General features: G+C 42.8%; 1 protein-coding gene across 2 annotated transcripts in view; it reads left to right on the top strand.

Annotated features, from left to right (window-relative positions):
* Positions 1-4,167: 4,167 nt before the first annotated feature.
* Positions 4,168-20,529, top strand: part of SLC30A4 (solute carrier family 30 member 4) — a 34,000-nt gene continuing 17,638 nt past the window's right edge. For both annotated transcript variants that reach the window (XR_013520960.1, XM_002753423.6), the window contains exons 1-3: positions 4,168-4,324; positions 4,463-4,967; positions 14,167-14,313. Coding sequence is in view for 1 of the 2 variants with exons in the window: in XM_002753423.6 (XP_002753469.1) it covers positions 4,577-4,967; positions 14,167-14,313 (538 nt within the window). In the remaining variant the exon portion in view is untranslated. The remainder of the gene's footprint in view (positions 4,325-4,462; positions 4,968-14,166; positions 14,314-20,529) is intronic.

The raw sequence follows: 20,529 nt of genomic DNA, 5'->3' as shown, positions 1-20,529 counted from the left end.
TGTTTTTGGTTTTTTCGTTAAACAGACCCAAAAGCCAAATGGACACCTCTATAGGCATACCTTGTTTTACTATGCTTTGCTTTCTGGCACTTCTCAGATATTGCAAGTTTTGTAAATTGAAGATTCATGGCAACAAGCAAGTCTATTGCTGTCATTTTTCCAATAACCTGTGAGCTCTTTTCATGTCTCTGTATCACATTTTGGTAATTCTCTTAATAGTTCAAACTTTTTCATTATTATTATATCTGATATGGTGATCTGTGATCAGCAATCTTTGATATTGCTACTGTAATTATTTGGGGGCATCATGAACCTTCTCCATATAAGATGACAAACTTAACTGATACATGTTTTATGTGTTCTGACTGCTCCATTGACCAGCCATCCCCCTTCACTCTCCCTTTCCTTGGGCCTCCCTATTCCTTGAGACACAATATTGAAATTAGGCCAATTAATAACCCTACAGCTAAGTCTTTCAAATGAAAGGAAGAGTTGTATATCTCTCACTTTAAATCAAAAACTAGGAATTATTAACTATGGAAAGCTGAGATAGGGATGGGCGTGGTGACTCACACCTATAATCCTAACACTTTGGAGACTGGGGTGGGAGAATTGCCTGAGCCTGGGAAGTAGAGGCTTTAGTGAGCCATGATTGTGCCTCAGCACTCCAGAAAAAAGGAAGGGAGGAAGGAAGAGAAGAAGGGAGGAAGGGAGGGAGGGAGGAAGGGAGGAAGAGAGGAGAGAGGGAGGAAGGAAGGAGGGATGGAAAGAGGGAAGGGAAGGAGAGAGGGAAAGGGAGGGAGGGAGGGAGGGATGAAGGGAGAGAGGGAGGGAGGGAGAGGAAGGGAGGGGAAGGGAGGAGAGGAAGGGAGGAAGGGAGGAAGAGAAGAAGGGAGGAAGGGAGGGAAGGGAAGGAGAGAGGAGAGGAGAGGAGAAGAGAGGGAAAGGGAGGGAGGGAGGGAGGGAAAGGGAGGAAAAGGAAGGGAGGGAGGGAAGGAGGGAGGGAGGGGAAGGGAGGAGAAGGGAGGGGAAGGGAAGGGAAAAAAAACTGAGATAGGCTAAAAGCTATGCCTTCTCTTTTCTCTTCTTGCCTTGGTGTCCTAGTAGCTGGGATTACAGGCACTTGCCACCTCATCTGGCTAATTTTAGTAATTTTAGTAGAGACAGGGTTGCACCATGTTGGTCAGACTGGTCTCAAACTCCTGACCTCAGGTGATCCACCTGCCTTGGCCTCCCAAAGTGCTGGGATTACAGGCATGAGCCACTGCGCCCAGTGCTATGCATTTTTTTTAGCCAGGTTGTGGATGCAAACAAAAAGTTCTTTTTGTTTAGATTTTTTTTTTTTGTCTGTTTGTTTTAAACCTTTATGGTTTGACTCTGGAAAATGGAAAAGTTATTGAAGGAAATTAGAAAGGCCCAGACCAGCCTAGGCAACATAGTGAGACCCTGTCTGTATTTAAAAAATAAATAAATAATTTTTTTTTAACCAAAAAAAGAAAAATTTGAAGCTAGCAGAGGTTGGTTCTTGAGGTTTAAGAAAAGAAGCGATCTCCATAACATAAAAATGCAAGGTGAAACAGCAAATGCTGATGGGGAAACTGCAAGTTGTCCACAAGGTCTAGCTAAGATAATTAATAGTAACTACACGGGGAAACCGCCTTCTATTGGAAGACGATGCCACCTAGGGCTTTCATAGTTAGAGAGAAGCTGATCCCTGGCTTCAAAGCTTCAAAGGACGATCTTACTATCTCGTTAGAGGCTAAATGCCGCCAGCAGCTTTACATTAAAGCCAATGCTCATTTACCATTCTGAAAATTCTAGGGCCCTTAAGAATTATGCTAAATCTACTCTACCTGTGCTCTATAAATGGAACAAAACCTGGGTGACAGCATATCTGTTTACTACAGCATGGTTTACTGAATACTTAAGCCTACTGAGACCTACTATCCAGAAGAAAAAAAGATTCCTTTCAAGATATTACTGCTCATTGACAATGTCCCCGGTCAACCAAGAGCTCTGCTGAAGATGTACCAGGAAATTAATGTTTTCATGCTTGCTAACGTAACATCCATTTTGCTGCCCATGGAACGTGAAATCATTTTGACTTTCAAGTCTTATTATTTAAGAAATACATTTCAGCCAGGTGCAATGGCTCACCCCTGTAATCCCAGCACTTTGGAAGGCCAAGGCAGGTGGATCACCTGAAGTCAGGAGTTCGAGACCAGCCTGGCCAACACGGTGAAACCCAGTCTCTACTAAAAATACACAAAATTAGCCGGGTGTGGTGGTGGGTGCCTGTAATCCCAGCTACTTGGGAGGCTGAGGCAGGAGAATCACTTGAACCCGGTAGGCAGAGGTTGCAGTGAGCCAAGATCATGCCATGGTACTCCAACCTGGGCAACCAGAGCAAAACTCCATCTCAAAAAATAAAAATAAAAACAAAAACAAAAGAAGAAATACATTTTATAAGGTGATAGCTGCCATTGATTCCTCTGATGGACCCAGGCAAAGTAAATTGAAAAAGTTCTGGAAAAGATTCATTATTCCAGATGCCATTAAGAACATTCATGATTCATGGGGAGTCAAAATATCAACATTAACAAGATTTTGGACAAAGTGGATTCTAACCCTAATAGATGACTTTGAGGGATTCAAGACTTCTATGGAGGAAGTAACTGCAGATACAGTGGAAATATCAAGAGAACTAGAAGTGGAGCCTGAAGATGTGACTGAATTGCTGCAATCTCATAAAATTTGAACAGATGAGGAGTTGCTTCTCATAGATGACCAAAGAAAGTGGTTTCTTGAGATACAATCTACTCTTTGTGAAGATGCTGTGAACACTGTTGAAATGACAACAAAGGATTTAGAATATTCCATAAACTTAGTTGATAAAGCAGAGGCAGAGTTTGAGAAATCTGGATTGACTCCAATTTTGAAAGGTCCACTGTGGGTAAAATATTATCTATCAGCATCACATGCCATCAAGAACTCTTTCATGAAAACAGAAGTCAATCAATGTACCAAATGCCATTGTTGTCTTATTTTAAGGAATTGCCACAGCCACCCCAACCTTCAGCAGCCACCATTCAGATCAGACAGCAGCCATCAACATGGAGCAAAAACTCTCTACTAGCAAAGAATATGACTTTCTAAAGGCCTAGATGATTGTTAGCATGTTTTAGCAGTCAAGTATTTTATTTACTTGTTTGTTTTAAAGACAGGGTCTCACTCTGTCTCCAGGCTGGGGTGCAGAGGCATAATCACAGCTCACTGTCATCTCGACCTTCTGGGCTCAAGTGACCCTCCTGCCTCAGAGCAATAACAAATGTACATATACTTTTTCCTCCCTCTCTCCCAATATTATCAATTAAGGTATGCACATTGTTTTAGACATAACATTACACACTTACTACATTATAAACGATTGTATGTGCACTGGGACATGAAATATTTGTGAGACCTCACTTTATTGCCATATTGCGGTGTTCTGGAACCAAGTTCGCAATTATCTCTGAGGTATGCCTGTAGCAGATTTTCTGTGCTTGGGTTTAGTCCACATCGTAAATACCTTGAAGGCAAAAGGAACAGGGCAGAGAACACAGAGGACAATACATATTTGCTGAAAAACAGTACAACTGCTGACGACCACAGCCTTGCCTTCTCCAGTTGACTGTGCAGCAAATGTTGCCAATTTGCCAGAGGCAAGCAACTCGAAGAGAGAAAAGCTGCCTCTCCAGTTGACAAGAAAAGTACTGGGTTTGTCTTCTGCGGAGCACCAGCAACCCAGATCCCGACCGAGATTCCTGAGACCCACTTTTGGTGGAGGGAACTCCTAGCAGCAACGCCCAGCCCCCGGCGTGACCCTCCGACCGCACTTGCCTCCCAGGTTGAAGGGGTGGAAGGGGCCGCCCGGAGTCCCCTCAGTTCGTCAGTAAGTGCCCCCTGGGCGGAAGCGGAGCAGAGGCCCCTAAGTCAGGCTCGAGGCGAGGGGCGGGGCACGGCGGGCCTTACGCCCCCGCCCCTCGCCGGCGCCCCAGCCCTGCGCGCCGGGCCTGCGTGTCCTCGCGCCGACCCCTCCCTCGCGCTCCTCGGCGGGCGCACGCGCGTGGCCTCGCGCTGGGCGGGGAGAGGCGGTGGCTCTGGGCGTCCCGCCCCGAACCTGTCAGACCCGGGTAGCCTGCCTCCAGCTGCGGGCGCGGCGGGCGCGATAAGCGCGAGCACGACCCGGCTCTCCCCCGGCCCGAGTGGAGAAGCGCGAGCGGGCCTCGCCTAGCCGGCCGGGGGCGGGGAAATGAGCTGTAGCCCCGCGGCAGCGCCCCAGGTATTAAATAGATGCGCCGCCCCCTCGCGGAGCCCCGGCGAAGCCTCGGGGCCGACCTTGCGACCCGCCGCTCGCGGCTTCGGAACTTGAGGACAGGGCTGGGCGCCTTTAATTTATAACGTGTTTCATTTTCCACAGGATGGGGAGGGACGCGCGGCACTGCCGTCGAGAACTGGCACTCCGGTGAAGTAGGCGCCGCCGGCCGTCCGCCTCCCGCCAGCCGTTCTGCGCCGCGGCCGCTCAGCCTCTGCCATGGCCGGCTCTGGCGCGTGGAAGCGCCTCAAATCTCTGCTGAGGAAGGATGACGCGCCGCTGTTTTTAAATGACACCAGCGCCTTTGACTTCTCGGATGAGGCGGGGGACGAGGGGCTTTCTCGGTTCAACAAACTTCGAGTTGTGGTGGCCGATGATGGTTCCGAAGCCCCGGAAAGGCCTGTTAACGGGGCGCACCGGACCCTCCAGGCCGACGATGATTCCTTACTGGACCAGGACCTACCTTTGACCAACAGTCAGCTGAGTTTGAAGGTGGACTCCTGTGACAACTGCAGCAAACAGAGAGAGATACTGAAGCAGAGAAAGGTGAAAACCAGGTTGACCATTGCTGCGGTTCTTTACTTGCTTTTCATGATTGGAGAACTTGTAGGTGAGTTGTGTTGCCAACTCACCCCTTTTACCTTTCCTCGAGAGTCTTTGTCAGCTGTAGTTACACAGGCTTTGCGGTTTAAACCATCTTTTCAGGAAGTTTGTATTTACGAAGACACTGATCTCATGTGAAAAGGCCACACGGTTCCAAAGTGCAGCTCAATCTAAGTACAACATAAACACCCCGAGATAACTTTTTTTTTGTTACTACTCCCGAGATAACTTTGACTTTGTCTTCTAGTTCTTCAAACACTGTCACCTACTGTAAAGTTAAGGACGTTATCTTCATTATATGTCACATAACTTCCTCTTTTTACAAAATTCTGATAAAATACCAGGTTAATTTTTGCAGCGTTTAAAATAGTAAATGATGGTAAATTACTTAGGATCATAGAATTTTACAGTATGAAGGGACCTTACTGAACACCTGTTCTCCACCTCCTCTTTTTTTTTTTTTTTTTTTTCCTTTTACATGTAAGGATTTCCAGGGCACAAACAGGTGAAATAAGTTGTGAGGGCCATCTAATGGAAGAGCCGCATCTACAGTCCCAGCATTTTTTCCTCTACATTTGACCTAAGTGGTTTCTCTTATACTATTTCCTTTTGTGTTTATAGCCAAGAGTTTTGCAAAATTAATTACCAACTAACATGAAATTTTTTCATTATAAGGAGGGCCTGAAATGAACCATGGGACTCCGCCATAGTTCTATAAGCCTGGTTTTCTTTTTCATTTTTTAATTATATTAAACACTCCATTTTCAATATAAGATACACTCAGTTTAGAGGTTATTTTCAGTCACATCAGTATAACTACTAACTTCTCAGTGACATTTACAAAGTGACATTAAAAGGAGGTGATTCTCCCATGTTATCTCTTAATGATGAACCATGAAAAAAACAGATGGCAGTCCAGATTTAAGATGCTTGACTAGACAGTTCTATGTAGGAAAAATTATATACATTTCCTACCTCATTTCATAACATTTCTCCCCAGGTTCACTTCAGCCATGCAGGCCTTTTTCCTCCTACAACTCACAAAGCTCTTTTTGCCCCTAGGTCATTCAAAGTAGCTGGTCCCTCTATCTCAGGGGCTTTCAGACATTTTTTGACCTCACTATAGTAAGAAATACACTTCACATTGTGACTCAGGTAGGCATGCATGCACACATATGTATGTGAATACACACAGGTCACATGTATAAATATACATAAAACTGAAACAAAATTTTTCCTTCATGTGATGTATCCTAATAGTTTTTCAATTGTGGTCCCAGCTTACTAACTGTATTTCATGGTTTACTGCAGTAGGTCAGGGCCTGTAGTTTGGAAAACACTGCTTTACATAGACTGCCTTTCCCAAATCTTTTCTTCGCCAATTTTTTGTCATTTGGTGTCTTATTTTAAAAGACACCCTGGCTGGGCATGGTGGCTCACACCTGCAATTCCAGCACTTTGGGAGGCTGATGTGGGTGGATCACCTGAGGTCAGTAGTTCAATACCAGCCTGGCCAACACGGTGAAACCTTGTCTCTACTAAAAAAAAAAAAATATATATATATATATATATATACACACACACACACACACACACATACATATATATATATATATATATACAAAAAAAAATTAGCTGAGGGTGGTGGCAGGTGCCTGTAATCCCAGCTACCCAGGAGGCTGAGACAGAGAATCCCTTGAACCGGGAGGTGGAGGTTGCAGTGAGCCGAGATTGTGCCATTGCAGACCAGCCTGGCAACAAGGGTGAAGCTCCATCACAAAGAAAAAAAAAAAAAGAAAGAAAACAACCACAACAAAATATTCAGAATGTTACACGGAATTAAATTGTATATAATAGAGCATTTATTAAAGTGTGTTCAAAGCGCTTACAAATAAAGCATCTTCAACCTCACTTGAGGTTAGGAGGAAAGCAGTCTGGCCAATGTGGTAAAACCCTGTCTCAACTAAAAATACAAAAAGTAGCCAGTGTGGTGGCATGCTCCTGTAGTCTCAGCTACTGGGGAGGCTGAGATGTGATAATTGCTTGAACCTGTGAGGTAGAGGTTGCAGTGAACCAAAATCATTCCACTGCACTCCAGCCTGGGTGACAGAGTATGACTCTGTCTCAAAAAAAGGAAAGAAAGAAAAATAAAGCATCTTACGTAGGAAGTATGGAATAATAAAAAATGAAGCAATTTGGCCGGGCACAATGATTCACACCTGTAATCCTGGCACATTTGGGAGGCCAAGGTGGGCGGATCACTTGAGGTCAGGAGTTCAAGAGCAGCCTGGCCAACATGGTGAAACCCCGTCTCTGCTAAAAATACAAAAATTACCCTGAAATTGCTTGAACCCAGGAGACAGAGGTTGCAGTGAGCTGAGATCGTGCCACTGCACTCCAACCTGGGCAACAGAGTGAGATTACATCTAAAAAAAAAAAAAAAGGAGCAGTTTGGCCAGGTGTAGGAAGTATCTTATGTAGGAAGTATAGAATAATAAAAAATGAAGCAATGTGGCTGGGCGCAGTGGCTCATGCCTGTAATACCAGCACTTTGGGAGACCGAGGATTGCTTGAGCTCAGGAGTTCAAGACCAGCTTGGGGAACATGGCGAAACTCTCTCTTTACCAAAAATAGAAAACCTTAGCCTGGCATGGTGGTATGTGTCTGTGGTCCTAGCTCCTCTGGAGGCTGAGGTGGCAGGATTGGTTGAGCCCAGGGGGCAGAGGTTGCGGTGAGCAGAGATCTGGCTACTGCACTCCACCCTGGGTGAGTGTGAGACTCTGTCTCAAAAAGAAGGGGGAAAAAATGAAGCAATTTAAAGATCTGAGATACACTTGGTTGGCTTTGCCACTTAACTTGCTCTGAGACCTTGGTCAAGATCCATTCTTTCCTTCTCTTTGGAAGTATATTTTGAATACTTACACTATGTGCCCCATGTTCTGAATATACAGTGGACAAAAAACTATTATGATCCCTACTATCTGGTGAATTTAATCCAATGGAAGAGACAGACATTAAACGTGTAAGTAAATTTAAAATTTAGATGGTCCCAAGTGTTAGGAAGAAAAAGAAAAAGGTAGTATAAGACATAGTAACCAGTAGGACATAGTTTATCAATGGACCAGGTATATTTAAGCCAAAAAAAAAGAATAGTAGGAGTTACCCAAACAGAGTGAGGGAGTTTTCTGAGAGAAGACAACAGCATGTACCAAGGTCCTAAAGTCTTCAATTCTTCAAAAGGAATTAGAAAGAAGGCCAGTTTGGCTTCAGTGTGTAACCATGAGGGAAGAGTTAGGAGGAAGAGATCAGGCAGGTCCTGGTAGGGAATGTTAAATGAGTGTAGTTTCATTTTAAGTGCAATGGAAACCAGTTAAAGGTTTTAAGCAGGAGAGTAACAAAATGGGATTTACCTTTTTGAAAGATTACTCTGGCTGTTATATGAAGAATGGATCGGAGGGCATTTCTTGGAAGCAAGAATATGAGTCTGTGGTTAGAAGAGAGGTCAAGGTGGAGAGAGATACATATATAATGCCATAGGAATGGGTAAAATTACCTGGAGAACCCAAGTCCCGAGGAACTCCAACGTTAGAAGTCAGGCTGAGGGAAAAAGGTGTTCCAAAAAAAATTCTAAAGGGTATTTCAAAGTGGAAATAAACAGGTTGAAACTGTTGAGAGGTCTAATTAGAACAAAAACATCCTTTGGATTTGGCAGCAGAGTTATAACTGCATTTTTATTGAAAATGAAAATGCTTGATTGAGAGTGAATATAAACTTCCAGCTAAGGATGGCAAATGGAACTCATGCATTTAATTTTTCTCATTCGTGATGCCTCTCTTATACAGTAAAGGTTTGTTTTTTTTTTTTAACGGAGTTTCACTCTGTAACCCAGGCTGGAGTGCAGTGGTGCTTTCTCAGCTCACTGCAGCCTCCGCCTCCTGGGTTCAAGTGATTCTCCTGCCTTAGCCTCCTGAGTAACTGGGACTACAGATGTGCACCACCATGCCCGGTTAATTTTTTGTAGTTTTAGTAGAGATGGGTTTCACCCTGTTGGCCAGGCTGGTCTTGAACTCCTGACCTCAAGTGATCTGCCCACCTTGGCCTCCCAACGTTCTGGGATTACAGGTGTCAGCCACCACACCTGGCCTCTTATACAAGAGAAATTTTTTTAGAAACATATACATTCATTCATGTGAGGAAATCTGGAGAGGAGAAGATAGCAACAAAAATTTTGGAAACTGGAAAGGAAACAGATATGACTTAGTAGACCCAAGAAAGCAAACACCTAAGCCGGCAGTGGGGAAGGCTGAAAACCATCCCAGTTTATACTACAGCAGTGATTCTCAAGCTTTACTGTGCATCAGAATCACATAGAGAACTTCTTAAAACACAAGATCCCAGGGGATGCTGACACTGCTAATTCATGAACCATATTTGAGAACTACTGCACTAGAAAATCCTAAGTAGGCTCCAGATTGGTTGTACTAGGTATATCTGGAAGTGTGGGTGAAGAAGGCCGCTAAAATAAGGAAAGCAAGTTAAACTTGTTTAGGAGCCGTCAGATATAATAGTAAAATTATATAATTAGTATACTCAGAGATAAAAGAAGATCATGTATCCATGAAGCAAGAACAGACTGCTTTAAAATAGAAATTCAGGGTGACCACAGTAGCTCATTCCTATATAAAATCCTAGCACTTTGGGAGGCTGAGGCAAGAGGATCACTTTAGCCCAGAAGTTCAAGACCAGCCGGGGCAACATGGCAAGACCCTGTCTGTACAAAAAATAAAGAAAAATAGTAGGACATGGTGGTGCCTACCTGTGGTCCCAGCTACTTAGGAGGCTAAGGTGGGAGGATCACTTGAGGCCAGGCAGCTGAGGTTGCTGTAATCCTAGCTACTTGGAAGGCTGAGGAAGGAGAATCGCTTGAACCCAGGAGGCGGGAGGGTGTAGTGAACCGAGATCGAGCCACTGCACTCCAGTCTGGACAACAGAGCAAGACCCTGTCTCAAAAAAAGAAGATTAATTAAGGTACTCTGTCACACAGTTGAGCAAAAAGATGTATAATTGTAGAGAAAGGGCAAAAACAATTTTGAGGCCAGGTGCGGTGATTCACGCCTGTAATCCTGGCACTTTGAGAGGCCAAGGCAGGCAGATCACTTGAGGTCAGGAGTTCAAGACCAGCCTGGCCAACATGGCAAAAACTCATCTCTACTAAAAATACAAAAATTAGCTGGGCATGGTGGCACAGCCTGCAGTCTCAGCTACATGGGAGGCTGAGGCAGGAGAATTGCTTCAACCCAGGAGGCAAAGGTTGCAGTGAGCCAAGATCGCCCCACTCTACTCTAACCTGAGTGACAGAAAAGAAAAAAATATTTAGAATGTCAGTCTAAACTCCAAATAATAGGAAGGAGTTTGAGAAAGAAAGCAAAGTTGATGAGGTAACACTATATAGTTTGTATTTTAGAAAGTTTGCCCATAACCCTAAGATACACATTTCTATATTGAAAGAACAAATTAGGGGAAAAGAGATCCATACCAAGGTAGTCATTGTGAAATTTCAGAACACAGGGAATACATCATTATCTACCTCAGGCAGCTGCAGTGTTAAATATTGTCTCTGATTTTTGAGAAGCATAGGAAGACGGGGGCTGTTCATACAGAGCAAGCTCCAAGTGTCCAGTCAAATAACATCCTTGCACGTCCTTCAGGGAACTACCAGACAGGTCAAATAATGACAGTTCTCTGGGAATGGGGCATTGCAAGAGCTCCAAACTCATTTTGCATCCTCCAGTGGCTGCCAACCTGAGGCTTTCATTGTGATTGTGGCCTGTTGGTTTTCAAGGCTACCATAGAGCTGGGGAACAACAAATGGGTACAGCGCAAATTAAAACACCACAAAGATAACTGTTAGCTTACTGAGAATCAGCTATTTTTCTTGAATAAGTGCTATGTGTATAAGCTTTTGTCTAATTTCCAAAGTTTTGAAAAAGCCAATTTTGACTATTTTCGTCCATGTTCTAATTTGTTTTGTGAAGATGATTTTCAGAGGTCCTTACTCTTTTTTGTTGATGTCACTGACATGTAGCTTTTTAAATTTAGGTTAATTAAAAGTAAATAATTAAGCCTGGGCAACATAGCAAGACCTTGTCTCTTAAAAAAATGATAAAAAGATTAGCTGAGCGGCCGGGCACAGTGGCTCACGCCTGTAATCCCAGCACTTTGGGAGGCCGAGGCGGGTGGATCACGAGGTCAAGAGATCGAGACCATCCTGGTCAACATGGTGAAACCCCGTCTCTACTAAAAATACAAAAAATTAGCTGGGCACGTTGGCGCATGCCTGTAATCCCAGCTACTCAGGAGGCTGAGGCAGGAGAATTGCCTGAACTCAGGAGGCGGAGGTTGCAGTGAGCCGAGATCGCGCCATTGCACTCCAGCCTGGGTAACAAGAGCGAAACTCTGCCTCAAAAAAAAAGAGATTAGCTGAGCATGGTGATTCATGCCTATAGTCCCAGCTACTCAGGAAGCTGAGGTGGGAGGATTACATGAACACAGGAGGTTGAGACTACAGTAAGCTATGATCGTATCACTGCACTCCTGCCTAGGTGGCAGAGCAAGACCCTGACTCTTAAAAAAAAAAAAACTAATTAATTGAATTCCTTAGTTTTACTAACCATTTTTCTTTTTCTTTATTATTTATTATTTTGGAAGAGATGGAGTTTCACCATGTTATCCAGGCTGGTCTCAGAACTCCTGAGCTCAGGTGATCCGCCTGCCCTCAGCCTCCCAAAGTGTTGGGATTACAGGGATAAGCCACCATACCTGGCCGCATTTTTCTTTTTTTTTAGTCAAGGTCTCACTCTGTCACCCAGGCTGGAGTGCACTGGTGCCATTATAGCTTACTGCAGCCTCAGTCCCCTGGGCTTAAGCAACCCTCCCACCTCCGCCTCCCAAACAGCTGATATTATAGGCATAAGCCACAGTGCCCCAGCCTTGCTAACCATTTTTCAAATGCAGAAAAGCCACATGTGACTAGTGCTTACAGCATTGGACAGCATAGATACAGAACATTTCTTTTTTTTTTTTTTTTTTTGAGATGGAGCCTCGCTGTGTCATCCAGGCTGGAGTACAGTGGAGCAATCTCCACTCACTGCAACCTCTGTCTCCCGTGCTCAAGGGATTCTCCTGCCTCAGCTTCCGAGTAGCTGGGATTACAGGCACATGCCACCGCGACCAGCTAATTTTTCTATTTTTAGCAGAGACAGGGTGTTTCCATGTTGTTCAGGCTGGTCTCGAACTCGTTTTTTTTTTTTTTTTTTTTTTTTTTTGAGACGGAGTTTCGCTCTTGTTACCCAGGCTGGAGTGTAATGGCGCGATCTCGGCTCACCGCAACCTCCGCCTCCTGGGTTCAGGCACTCTTGCCTCAGCCTCCTGAGTAGCTGGGATTACAGGCACGCGCCACCATGCCCAGCTAATTTTTTGTATTTTTAGTAGAGACGGGGTTTCACCATGTTGACCAGGATGGTCTCGATCTCTTGACCTCGTGATCCACCCGCCTCGGCCTCCCAAAGTGCTGAGATTACAGGCGTGAGCCACCGCGCCTGGCTGCTCGAACTCTTGACCTTGAGATTCACCCACCTCAGCTTCCCAAAGTGCTGGGATTACAGGCATGAGCCACCGCACCTGGCAATACAGAACATTTCTATCATCTCAAAGTTCTATTGGACAGAGTTGCTTTAAGGGATTACCCTATTATAAAATGATGAGTATACTAAAGCTCAAAAAAATTAATTCATTCAGACTTTCTGAGATTGCAAAACTTCGTGTTGTTTACAACCAGCCTTCTCTCCGTGCTTTGGAGCTTTTTCATGTCAGGGAATACAAAGAAAATGCTATTTGTGTAGAGCACATTGTGACTAACAGATCATCAGCCCCTAGTCTCCTGCTCTCCTGCTGCTGTTGTCTTTACACACTCAGCACATGAATGAGGAGGATCAACAGCTTACCACACTTACCTGATCATGCAGTTCTGCTGAACATTATAACAGTGGTTCTCAAAGTGTGGTTCCAAGACCTGAAGCATCAGAGTTACCTGGGAGCATGTTAGCAATGTAATTTCTCAGCTCCCATCGCCATCCCAGACTTAACAAATCAGAAATTCTGGGAATGGGGGTAAGCAGTTTGTAGTTTAACAAGCCCTCCAGGTGATTCCAATACACATAAAAGCTTGAGTCCTACTGTATTATAATATAAAAAGCTTATTCAGTGAATACTGCTATGAAAATTGGTTGTCCTTTATGGACAATACAGACACACAACAAAACAATGTATAATATATATATATATATTAAATGCCTGGAAAATCAATAACAAAAATTGTATCCTAAATACCACCTTTTGTCCCCCTCTTCAGAGATATTGCTGTCTATATCCAAGTGAATCAGTTAATTTTTATATTGAACTAACATACATTTCGTAGGTTTGCTCAGTTTAATTTTATGTTCAAACGCTCCTCAGCATCCTCCTTTTCTTCAGCTTTGTTTTAATATTTAGATATTACGGTTATTAATTCAGTGTCTAATAGTAGAATTAGTAAGTTGAGCAAAAGCTTCAGTGCCAAGACACAGAATCTGTCTTTATATGTTTGCCTTGTGGTTCTTAAATTTTTAAAAGTCATTGACTCCTTGAAGAATGTGTTACTAGAAATGGATATTGTGGCTGGGCATAGTGGCTCATGCCTGTAATCCCAGCACTTTGCAAGGCCAAGGCAGACGGATCATTTGAAGTCAGGACTTCAAGACCACACTGGCCAACATGGTGAAACCTCGTCTCTGCAAAAAATACAAAAATTAGCCGGGCATGGTGTGCAGCTACTCAGGAGACTGAGGCAGAAGAATCACTTGAACCCAGAGTGCAGAAGTTGCAGTAAGCCGAGATCACACCACTGTACCCTGTCTGGGCAACAGAGTGAGACTCTGTCTCAAAAGAAAAAAAAAAGGAAAAAAGAAATGGATATTCTCACGAGAAAAATATGCCTATATCTAATGTTTTGAATAAAATTTCAAAATATGTTGACTTAATAGTAATGGAATAAAGATTTAGTTAGAAGTTCATGTTTTGTAGGATATTGCATATCCTACAATCTAGTTTGTTTATTTATTTTTTTTAAATAACTTGTTCCTTTTTTTCCTCCTACTTGTAATTCTAAGGTGGATACATTGCAAATAGCCTAGCAATCATGACAGATGCACTTCATATGTTAACTGACCTAAGCGCCATCATACTCACCCTGCTTGCTTTGTGGCTATCATCAAAATCACCAACTAAAAGATTCACCTTTGGATTTCATCGCTTAGGTAGGTAATTGGGGTTTCTTTTGCTTTATAATATTTATAGTAAAACCACAATGAGCTATAACTTGATTAACTGAACTCGTTCCAGTGATACCTTGTTTGAACAAAGCAAATGAAAATAGATAAACAAGATTTATTCAAAAACATCTCTTTCAGGGTACATTCAGCCCAGTCAGCTAAACAGTTTATACATATAAAATTATATGATAATCATTAATTTTTAAACATTGCTCCCTGTGTCCTGAAGATACCATCAGAAGAAAGTTTACTTTCAGTTTATTGAACAAAGCAAAACCACATGGGTTTAACCCATTAGTGAGCATTAGCTTCTCCCTTTTACTACAGGTATTTTAGCCAAAGCTACCATAGCTTAGATTTTAAGAAGAGCTATCATTTGTATTGTTAAAATGCATGCGCTGAATGAAGAGACCTCCCCCAAAACAGACTTTGTGTGAGCAACATGGCTGTTTATTCACGTGTGTGCAGGCGAGCTGAGGCTGAAAAGGGCATCAGTGAAAGGCAGTGGAATAGAAATTGGGTTTTTTTTTTTGAAACAGAGTCTTGCTTTGTTGTGGAGTGCAATGGCGCGATCTCGGCTCACTGCAACCTCTGCCTCCTGTGTTCAAGCAATTCTGCCTCAGCCTCTCGAGTAGCTGGGACCACAGGCACGCACCACCATGCCCAGCTAAGTTTTGTATTTTTTAGTAGAGACAGAGTTTCGCCATGGTCTCGATCTGTTGACCTCGTGATCCGCCCACCTTGGCCTCCCAAAGTGCTGGGATTATAGGCGTGAGCCACCGTGCTTGACAAGGAGTTGGCTTTATAGGTTTGGAGTGGGCAGTGGAAAGTTGCAGTTTAGGGCAGTTTTTTGCAAGCTGGAAGAGGGTCATAGGGTGTGGAGTCAGGAGGTTGACCAAGGTCAGTTACAAACTTCAATGGCCTCATCAATTAAGATGGGAATAAGGAAGAATAGAGAATGTCTCAAAGTTGAGTAGGCACTGAAGGGCTTGATGATTTCTTCCTCTTTTCATGGTCTTTCAGTTACTTTAGATTTTCCAGGAACTCATCTGGCGTGTCCCTGCAGCTCACAGAGATTAACATGGTGTCCATGGCACCATCAGTCAACCTAAAAGACCTTACATGTATACTGTATACTACGTGGCTGAACTTGACTGCAACCATTGCATCAATGTAATTCTGCAAAAGCACACATTTGTCTTTGCCTGTTTTGAACAAATATTAATGTTTAATTATGAAGAGTTGAAATCATACATTGCTGTATACACAGCTCTTCTTACTGTATTACTGTTTTTAAACTTTTTGCTTATTTTGAAAATATGTATAAAATAATTACCTGAACTATTATATGAAATGCCATTCACCCAGATGTCAGACCCCAAAGTAGAACCAAAAAGTTGACATTTAAGTAGCTTCAGCAAAACTTGCCTCAAAGAACTAGAGTTAACATCTGATAATTTCATTTTGTAGGAACACTGATGTTCCTGGCTAATATATCAATCAATTCTTCATCTTCCTTGTTATTTTTTAGCCTAAAAAATTTTTAACTCAGCCTGTTGGACTTCTTTTTGTTTGCTTCTTTACCTATATTTTCTTTGTATTTGCTTTTGTTTCTGTTTTTAAGGTAGAGTCTTGCTCTGTTGCCCAGACAGGAGTGCAGTGGTGTGATCTCAGCTCACTGCAACCTCTGCTTCCCAGGCTCAAGAGATCTTCCCACCTCAGCCTTCCAAGTAGCTGGGACCATAGGCCTGTACCAGCATGCCCAGCTAATTTTTGTATCTTTTTGTAGAGACAGGGTCTACCTACAAGGGGGTTATCCCTCGTCCAGACTGATGTCAAACTCCTGCGCTCAAGCCATCTTTCTGCCTTGGCCTCCCAAAATGCTGGGATTACAGGTGTGAGCCACAATGACTGGCCCACAGCATCTAGGAATTCTTATTTGTGACTGGGTCTTCTGGTGCAAAACTTGACAGTATACCTAAATGGTGATATTCCAAGTAGCTATCCAGGTCACAAGGTTGGAAAATTATCTAGCATCCCTACCCCTCAGCACTCTCAGCTGCTGTATGAAAGAACTAAAGCCCCAAGTGAAGTTTTTCTTTTGTTAAGCTACTGCACAATGCATGTGAATGTGTTCTTGCCTGGACTCAATGGCTCACACCTGTAATCCCAGCACTTTGGGAGGCTGAGGTGGGTGGATCACCTGAGGTCAGAACTTCAAGACTAGCCTGGCCAACATGGTGAAACCCCATCTCTACTAAAAATACAAAAATTAGCTGGGTGTGGTGGCACACACCTGTAATTCCAGCTACTTGGGAGGCTGTTCCAAAATAAGTCTTATTTTTATTAGAATTCAGGGTTCTGCCACTTTATATCCTGATTCTCTACCTGCTCACCCTAAAGGAATACAGTTGTCCTACTTTGCCCTGCCCTACACCTTATATTAATTACCATTTTAGGCTGGGCATAGTGGCTTATGCCTGCAATCCCAGCATTGTGGGAGACTGAGGCAGGAGGATCACTTGAGCCCAGAAGTTCAGAATCAGCCTGGGCAACATAGGAAGACTATGTCGCTACCAAAAACTATTATTTCAATTCATTTCTGGTTTATCCTTACAGGATTTCCTTTTCACAAAAGATAGTTTCCTTATCCTTCTACCCTAAGTATGAATAGACAACCAAGAATCTTCCAGCATATGGGAAAAAACAGCAGCATGAACTAAAATAACCAAACTAAACTAACAGAAAAATTAACCCTAAAGAAAAGAGAGGTAACTTAAAGAACCAGGAGAGGCTGGGCACAGCCTATAATCCTTGTACTTTTTGAGAGGCCAAGGATCACTTGAAGCCAGGAGTTTGAGACCAGCCTGGCCAACATGGCAAAACCCTATTTCTAATAAAAATACAAAACTTAGCTGGACGTGCTGGTGCCTACCTGTAATACCAGCTGCTCTGAAGACTGAAACACGAGAATCACTTGAACTCAGGAGGTAAAGGTTGCAGTGAGCCAAGATGGAGCCACTGCACTCCAGGCTGGGCAAAAGAGTGAGACAACATCCCCCCCCAAAAAAAGAAAAAAGAACCAGGAGAAAAGTTTTTAAATTATATTATATGCTCAGAATAATAAAACAATAAAACGTTTTGGAAAAATAAATATGAGAGATAGCTCTTTCAAATTAAAATTATTCCCAAAATTTATTATTTATTTATGTAAACCACTGTTTTTTTTTTTTTTTTTTTTTTGAGACAGTCAAAAAAGAGAGTCTCTCTCTTGTCCAGGCTAGAGCGCAGTGTCAGGATCTCGACTCACTGCAACCTCTGCCTCCTGGGTTCAAGTAATTCTTGTGGCTCAGCCTCTTGAGTAGCTGGGACCACAGGCTTGTGCCACCACACTGGGCTAATATATATATATATATTTATTTTAGTAGAGATGGGGTTTCACCATGTTGGCCAGGCTGGTCTTGAACTCCTGGCCTCAAGTGATCCACCCGCCTCAGCCTGCCAAAGTGCTGGGATTACAGGCATAAACCACTGCACCCAATCATTCCTGAAATTTAGAAATGTTTTATTTTTTTAAGACGGTCTCATTCTGTCACCCAGGCTAGAGCTGGAGTATAGTGGGACCATCATAGCTTACTGCAACCTCAAACTCCTGGGCTCAAGGGATCCTCCCACCTCAGCTTCTTAAGTAATTGGGACTACAGGCACAAGCCACTGGGCCCTGCTAATTTTTTTTTTTTTTCTTGGTAGAGATGGAGTCTCACTGTTTTGCCCAGGTTGGTCTCGAACTCCTGGGTCCAGGTGTTTTTTCTGCCTTAGCCTTCCAGAGCGCTGAGATAACAGGCATGAACCACTGTGCCAGGCCAAAATTTTTATGTTTAACAGGAGACCTAGGCTGGGTGCAGTGGCTCATGCCTGTAATCCTAGCACTTTGGGAGGCTGAGGTGGGAGGATTGCATGAAGCCAGGAGTCCAAGACCAGCCTGGGCAACCAAGTGAGAGCTCGTCTTCTACAAAAATTTTAAAAATTAGCTAGGTGTGGTGGTATGTTTCTGTAGTCCCAGCAGCTCAGGGAAGCCGAAGCAAGAGGATTGCTCGAGTCCAATAGTGTAAGGCTGCATGCAGAGCTGTGATTGCGCCACTGCACTCCAGCCTGAGCAACAAAGCAAGGTCCATCTCTTTAAAAAAAACAAAAATTTTAAAACATCACCCCTGTAATCCTAGCACTTTGGGAAACTGAAGCGGAAGGATCGCTTGAGGCCAGGAGTTCAAGACCAGCCTGGGCAACATGGCAAAACCAGTCTCTACCAAAAAATACAAAAATTAGCTGAGCGAGGTAGCACATGCTATAGCCCCATGTAATCAGGAGGCTGAGGCTGATGGTTTGAGCCCAGGAAGTGGAGGTTGAATTTGGTGAATAAAGCTGTAACCCAAAGCAGTTGGTGTTCCTGAGTTCCACAGTACCATTGCTTCATGAGTAATCTTTTGAAGTGAGCTGAGTTCACAGTATTGCAACCCAGCTTCAGTGACAGAGCCAGACCCCAATCTAGGAAGTCCAAAGCCTTAATATTAAGAACCTCAGAAAAATAGAACTTAAAAAATAAAAAGAAGTAACTACTTAATATGTGTGGTATTTCTTTTTGAGGTATTGAACATGTTTTGGAATTAGTAGTGATAATGGCTTACAACTTTGTACATGTACACTTTAAGATGGTAAATTTTGTTACATTAATTTTATCTCAATTTTTTAAAGTCATCTAAAAAATGAAAGGGAGTGAATTGTTAAAGATATAGATAGATGGGTATTTCCAGAGCTAAGGAGATACTCAAGCTTCATACTGAAACTTTTGGCATCTTCTTTCTATTTTGTATTCTAAAATATTATGAGGACATATCTAGAAATAGACCTTATTTTAGTTACTCTACTCTTTGAAGTAATGGAGATTTAGAAGAAAAAAACTTATATTTGCTTGAGGAAGATTCAAAAGACAACAAACATACGTATAATTTGATGAATAAAGCTGTAACCCAAAGCAGTTGGTGTTCCTGAGTTCCACAGTACCATTGCTTCATGAGTAATCTCTTGAAGTTCTATGGGGAGAGATATGTTTACATTTGAACACATTTAAGTAGGATAGCTCTTGTGACCTCTAATTCCAGACTTGGAGATTCAGGTCCTAAAGAACTTTATAGAGGGAATCCCCACAAGAAACTTGGTTTGTTACCATTGTTGTTGAATTTTGTTTTGTTCTGATGGTGTTGGGGGGTGGGACAGGGATAAGTTTTTTCTCTGTTATTTTGTAAATATGCAAAACGTGGCAAAAGTCTAATTTTATTTAATTAATTAATTAGTTTATTTGAAAATGGGTCTTACTCTGTTGCTCAGGCTGGAGTGTAGTGGTGTGCTCTCAGCCCCCTGCAGCCTTGACCTCCCAGGCTCAAGCTATCCTCCAACCTCAGCCTCTCTAGTAGCTGGGACCACAGGCGTGCATGCCTGGCTATCTTTTGTATTTTTTGTATAGACTACATTTTGCCATGTTTCCCAGGCTGGTTTTGAACTCCTGGGCTCAAGCAATCCACCTGCCTCGGCCTCCTAAAATGCTGAGATTACAGGCATGAGCCACCGTGCCTGGCCAAAAATTATTTTTAAAAGAAAAGGTTTACTCAGAAAAGTCTTGCTTTCATTCTCTTCTATTCCATCGCCCCATCCCATTCGGTAAGAGTAGACCCTTTTAATTGGCTTCTGGCCTATTCCTTCCAACACTTCCTTTTGAAAACATAAGCGGATACATATATATGTTTATATCCTGCTTCTCACCACCATTTTTTATGCAATAGGCAGTAAACTATATACTCAACTCTAGACCTGGAGGCAGTGATTGTATAGAGTTCCACCTCCAGGAAATCACTTTATAACAGTACATAGAAGCTTCTGGTTTGAAAATACCAGAGCTCAAGGAGGAGAACAACCACTTAACTATTCACATAGAAGTAATATTCCCTTGCTATTTTTGAATAAAAATTGACCACAGGATATTGTCTTGGGATTCTGCATAAGGAAGCATAAAATTAGATTTCCTGGAAATTTCTTCTACACTGAGGAATGAAATTTTACACTCTATCTGACAATAGTAAATATCAAACCATGGTTTAGCTGTAATTGCTATTTTAGTTGTTACATAGATGTGTTTTCTACTTTAAA

The sequence above is a fragment of the Callithrix jacchus genome, chromosome 8 (assembly GCF_049354715.1).
Source record: "Callithrix jacchus isolate 240 chromosome 8, calJac240_pri, whole genome shotgun sequence".
Classification (NCBI taxonomy): domain Eukaryota; kingdom Metazoa; phylum Chordata; class Mammalia; order Primates; family Cebidae; genus Callithrix; species Callithrix jacchus.
This window is presented reverse-complemented; position numbering and strand designations above follow the sequence as displayed.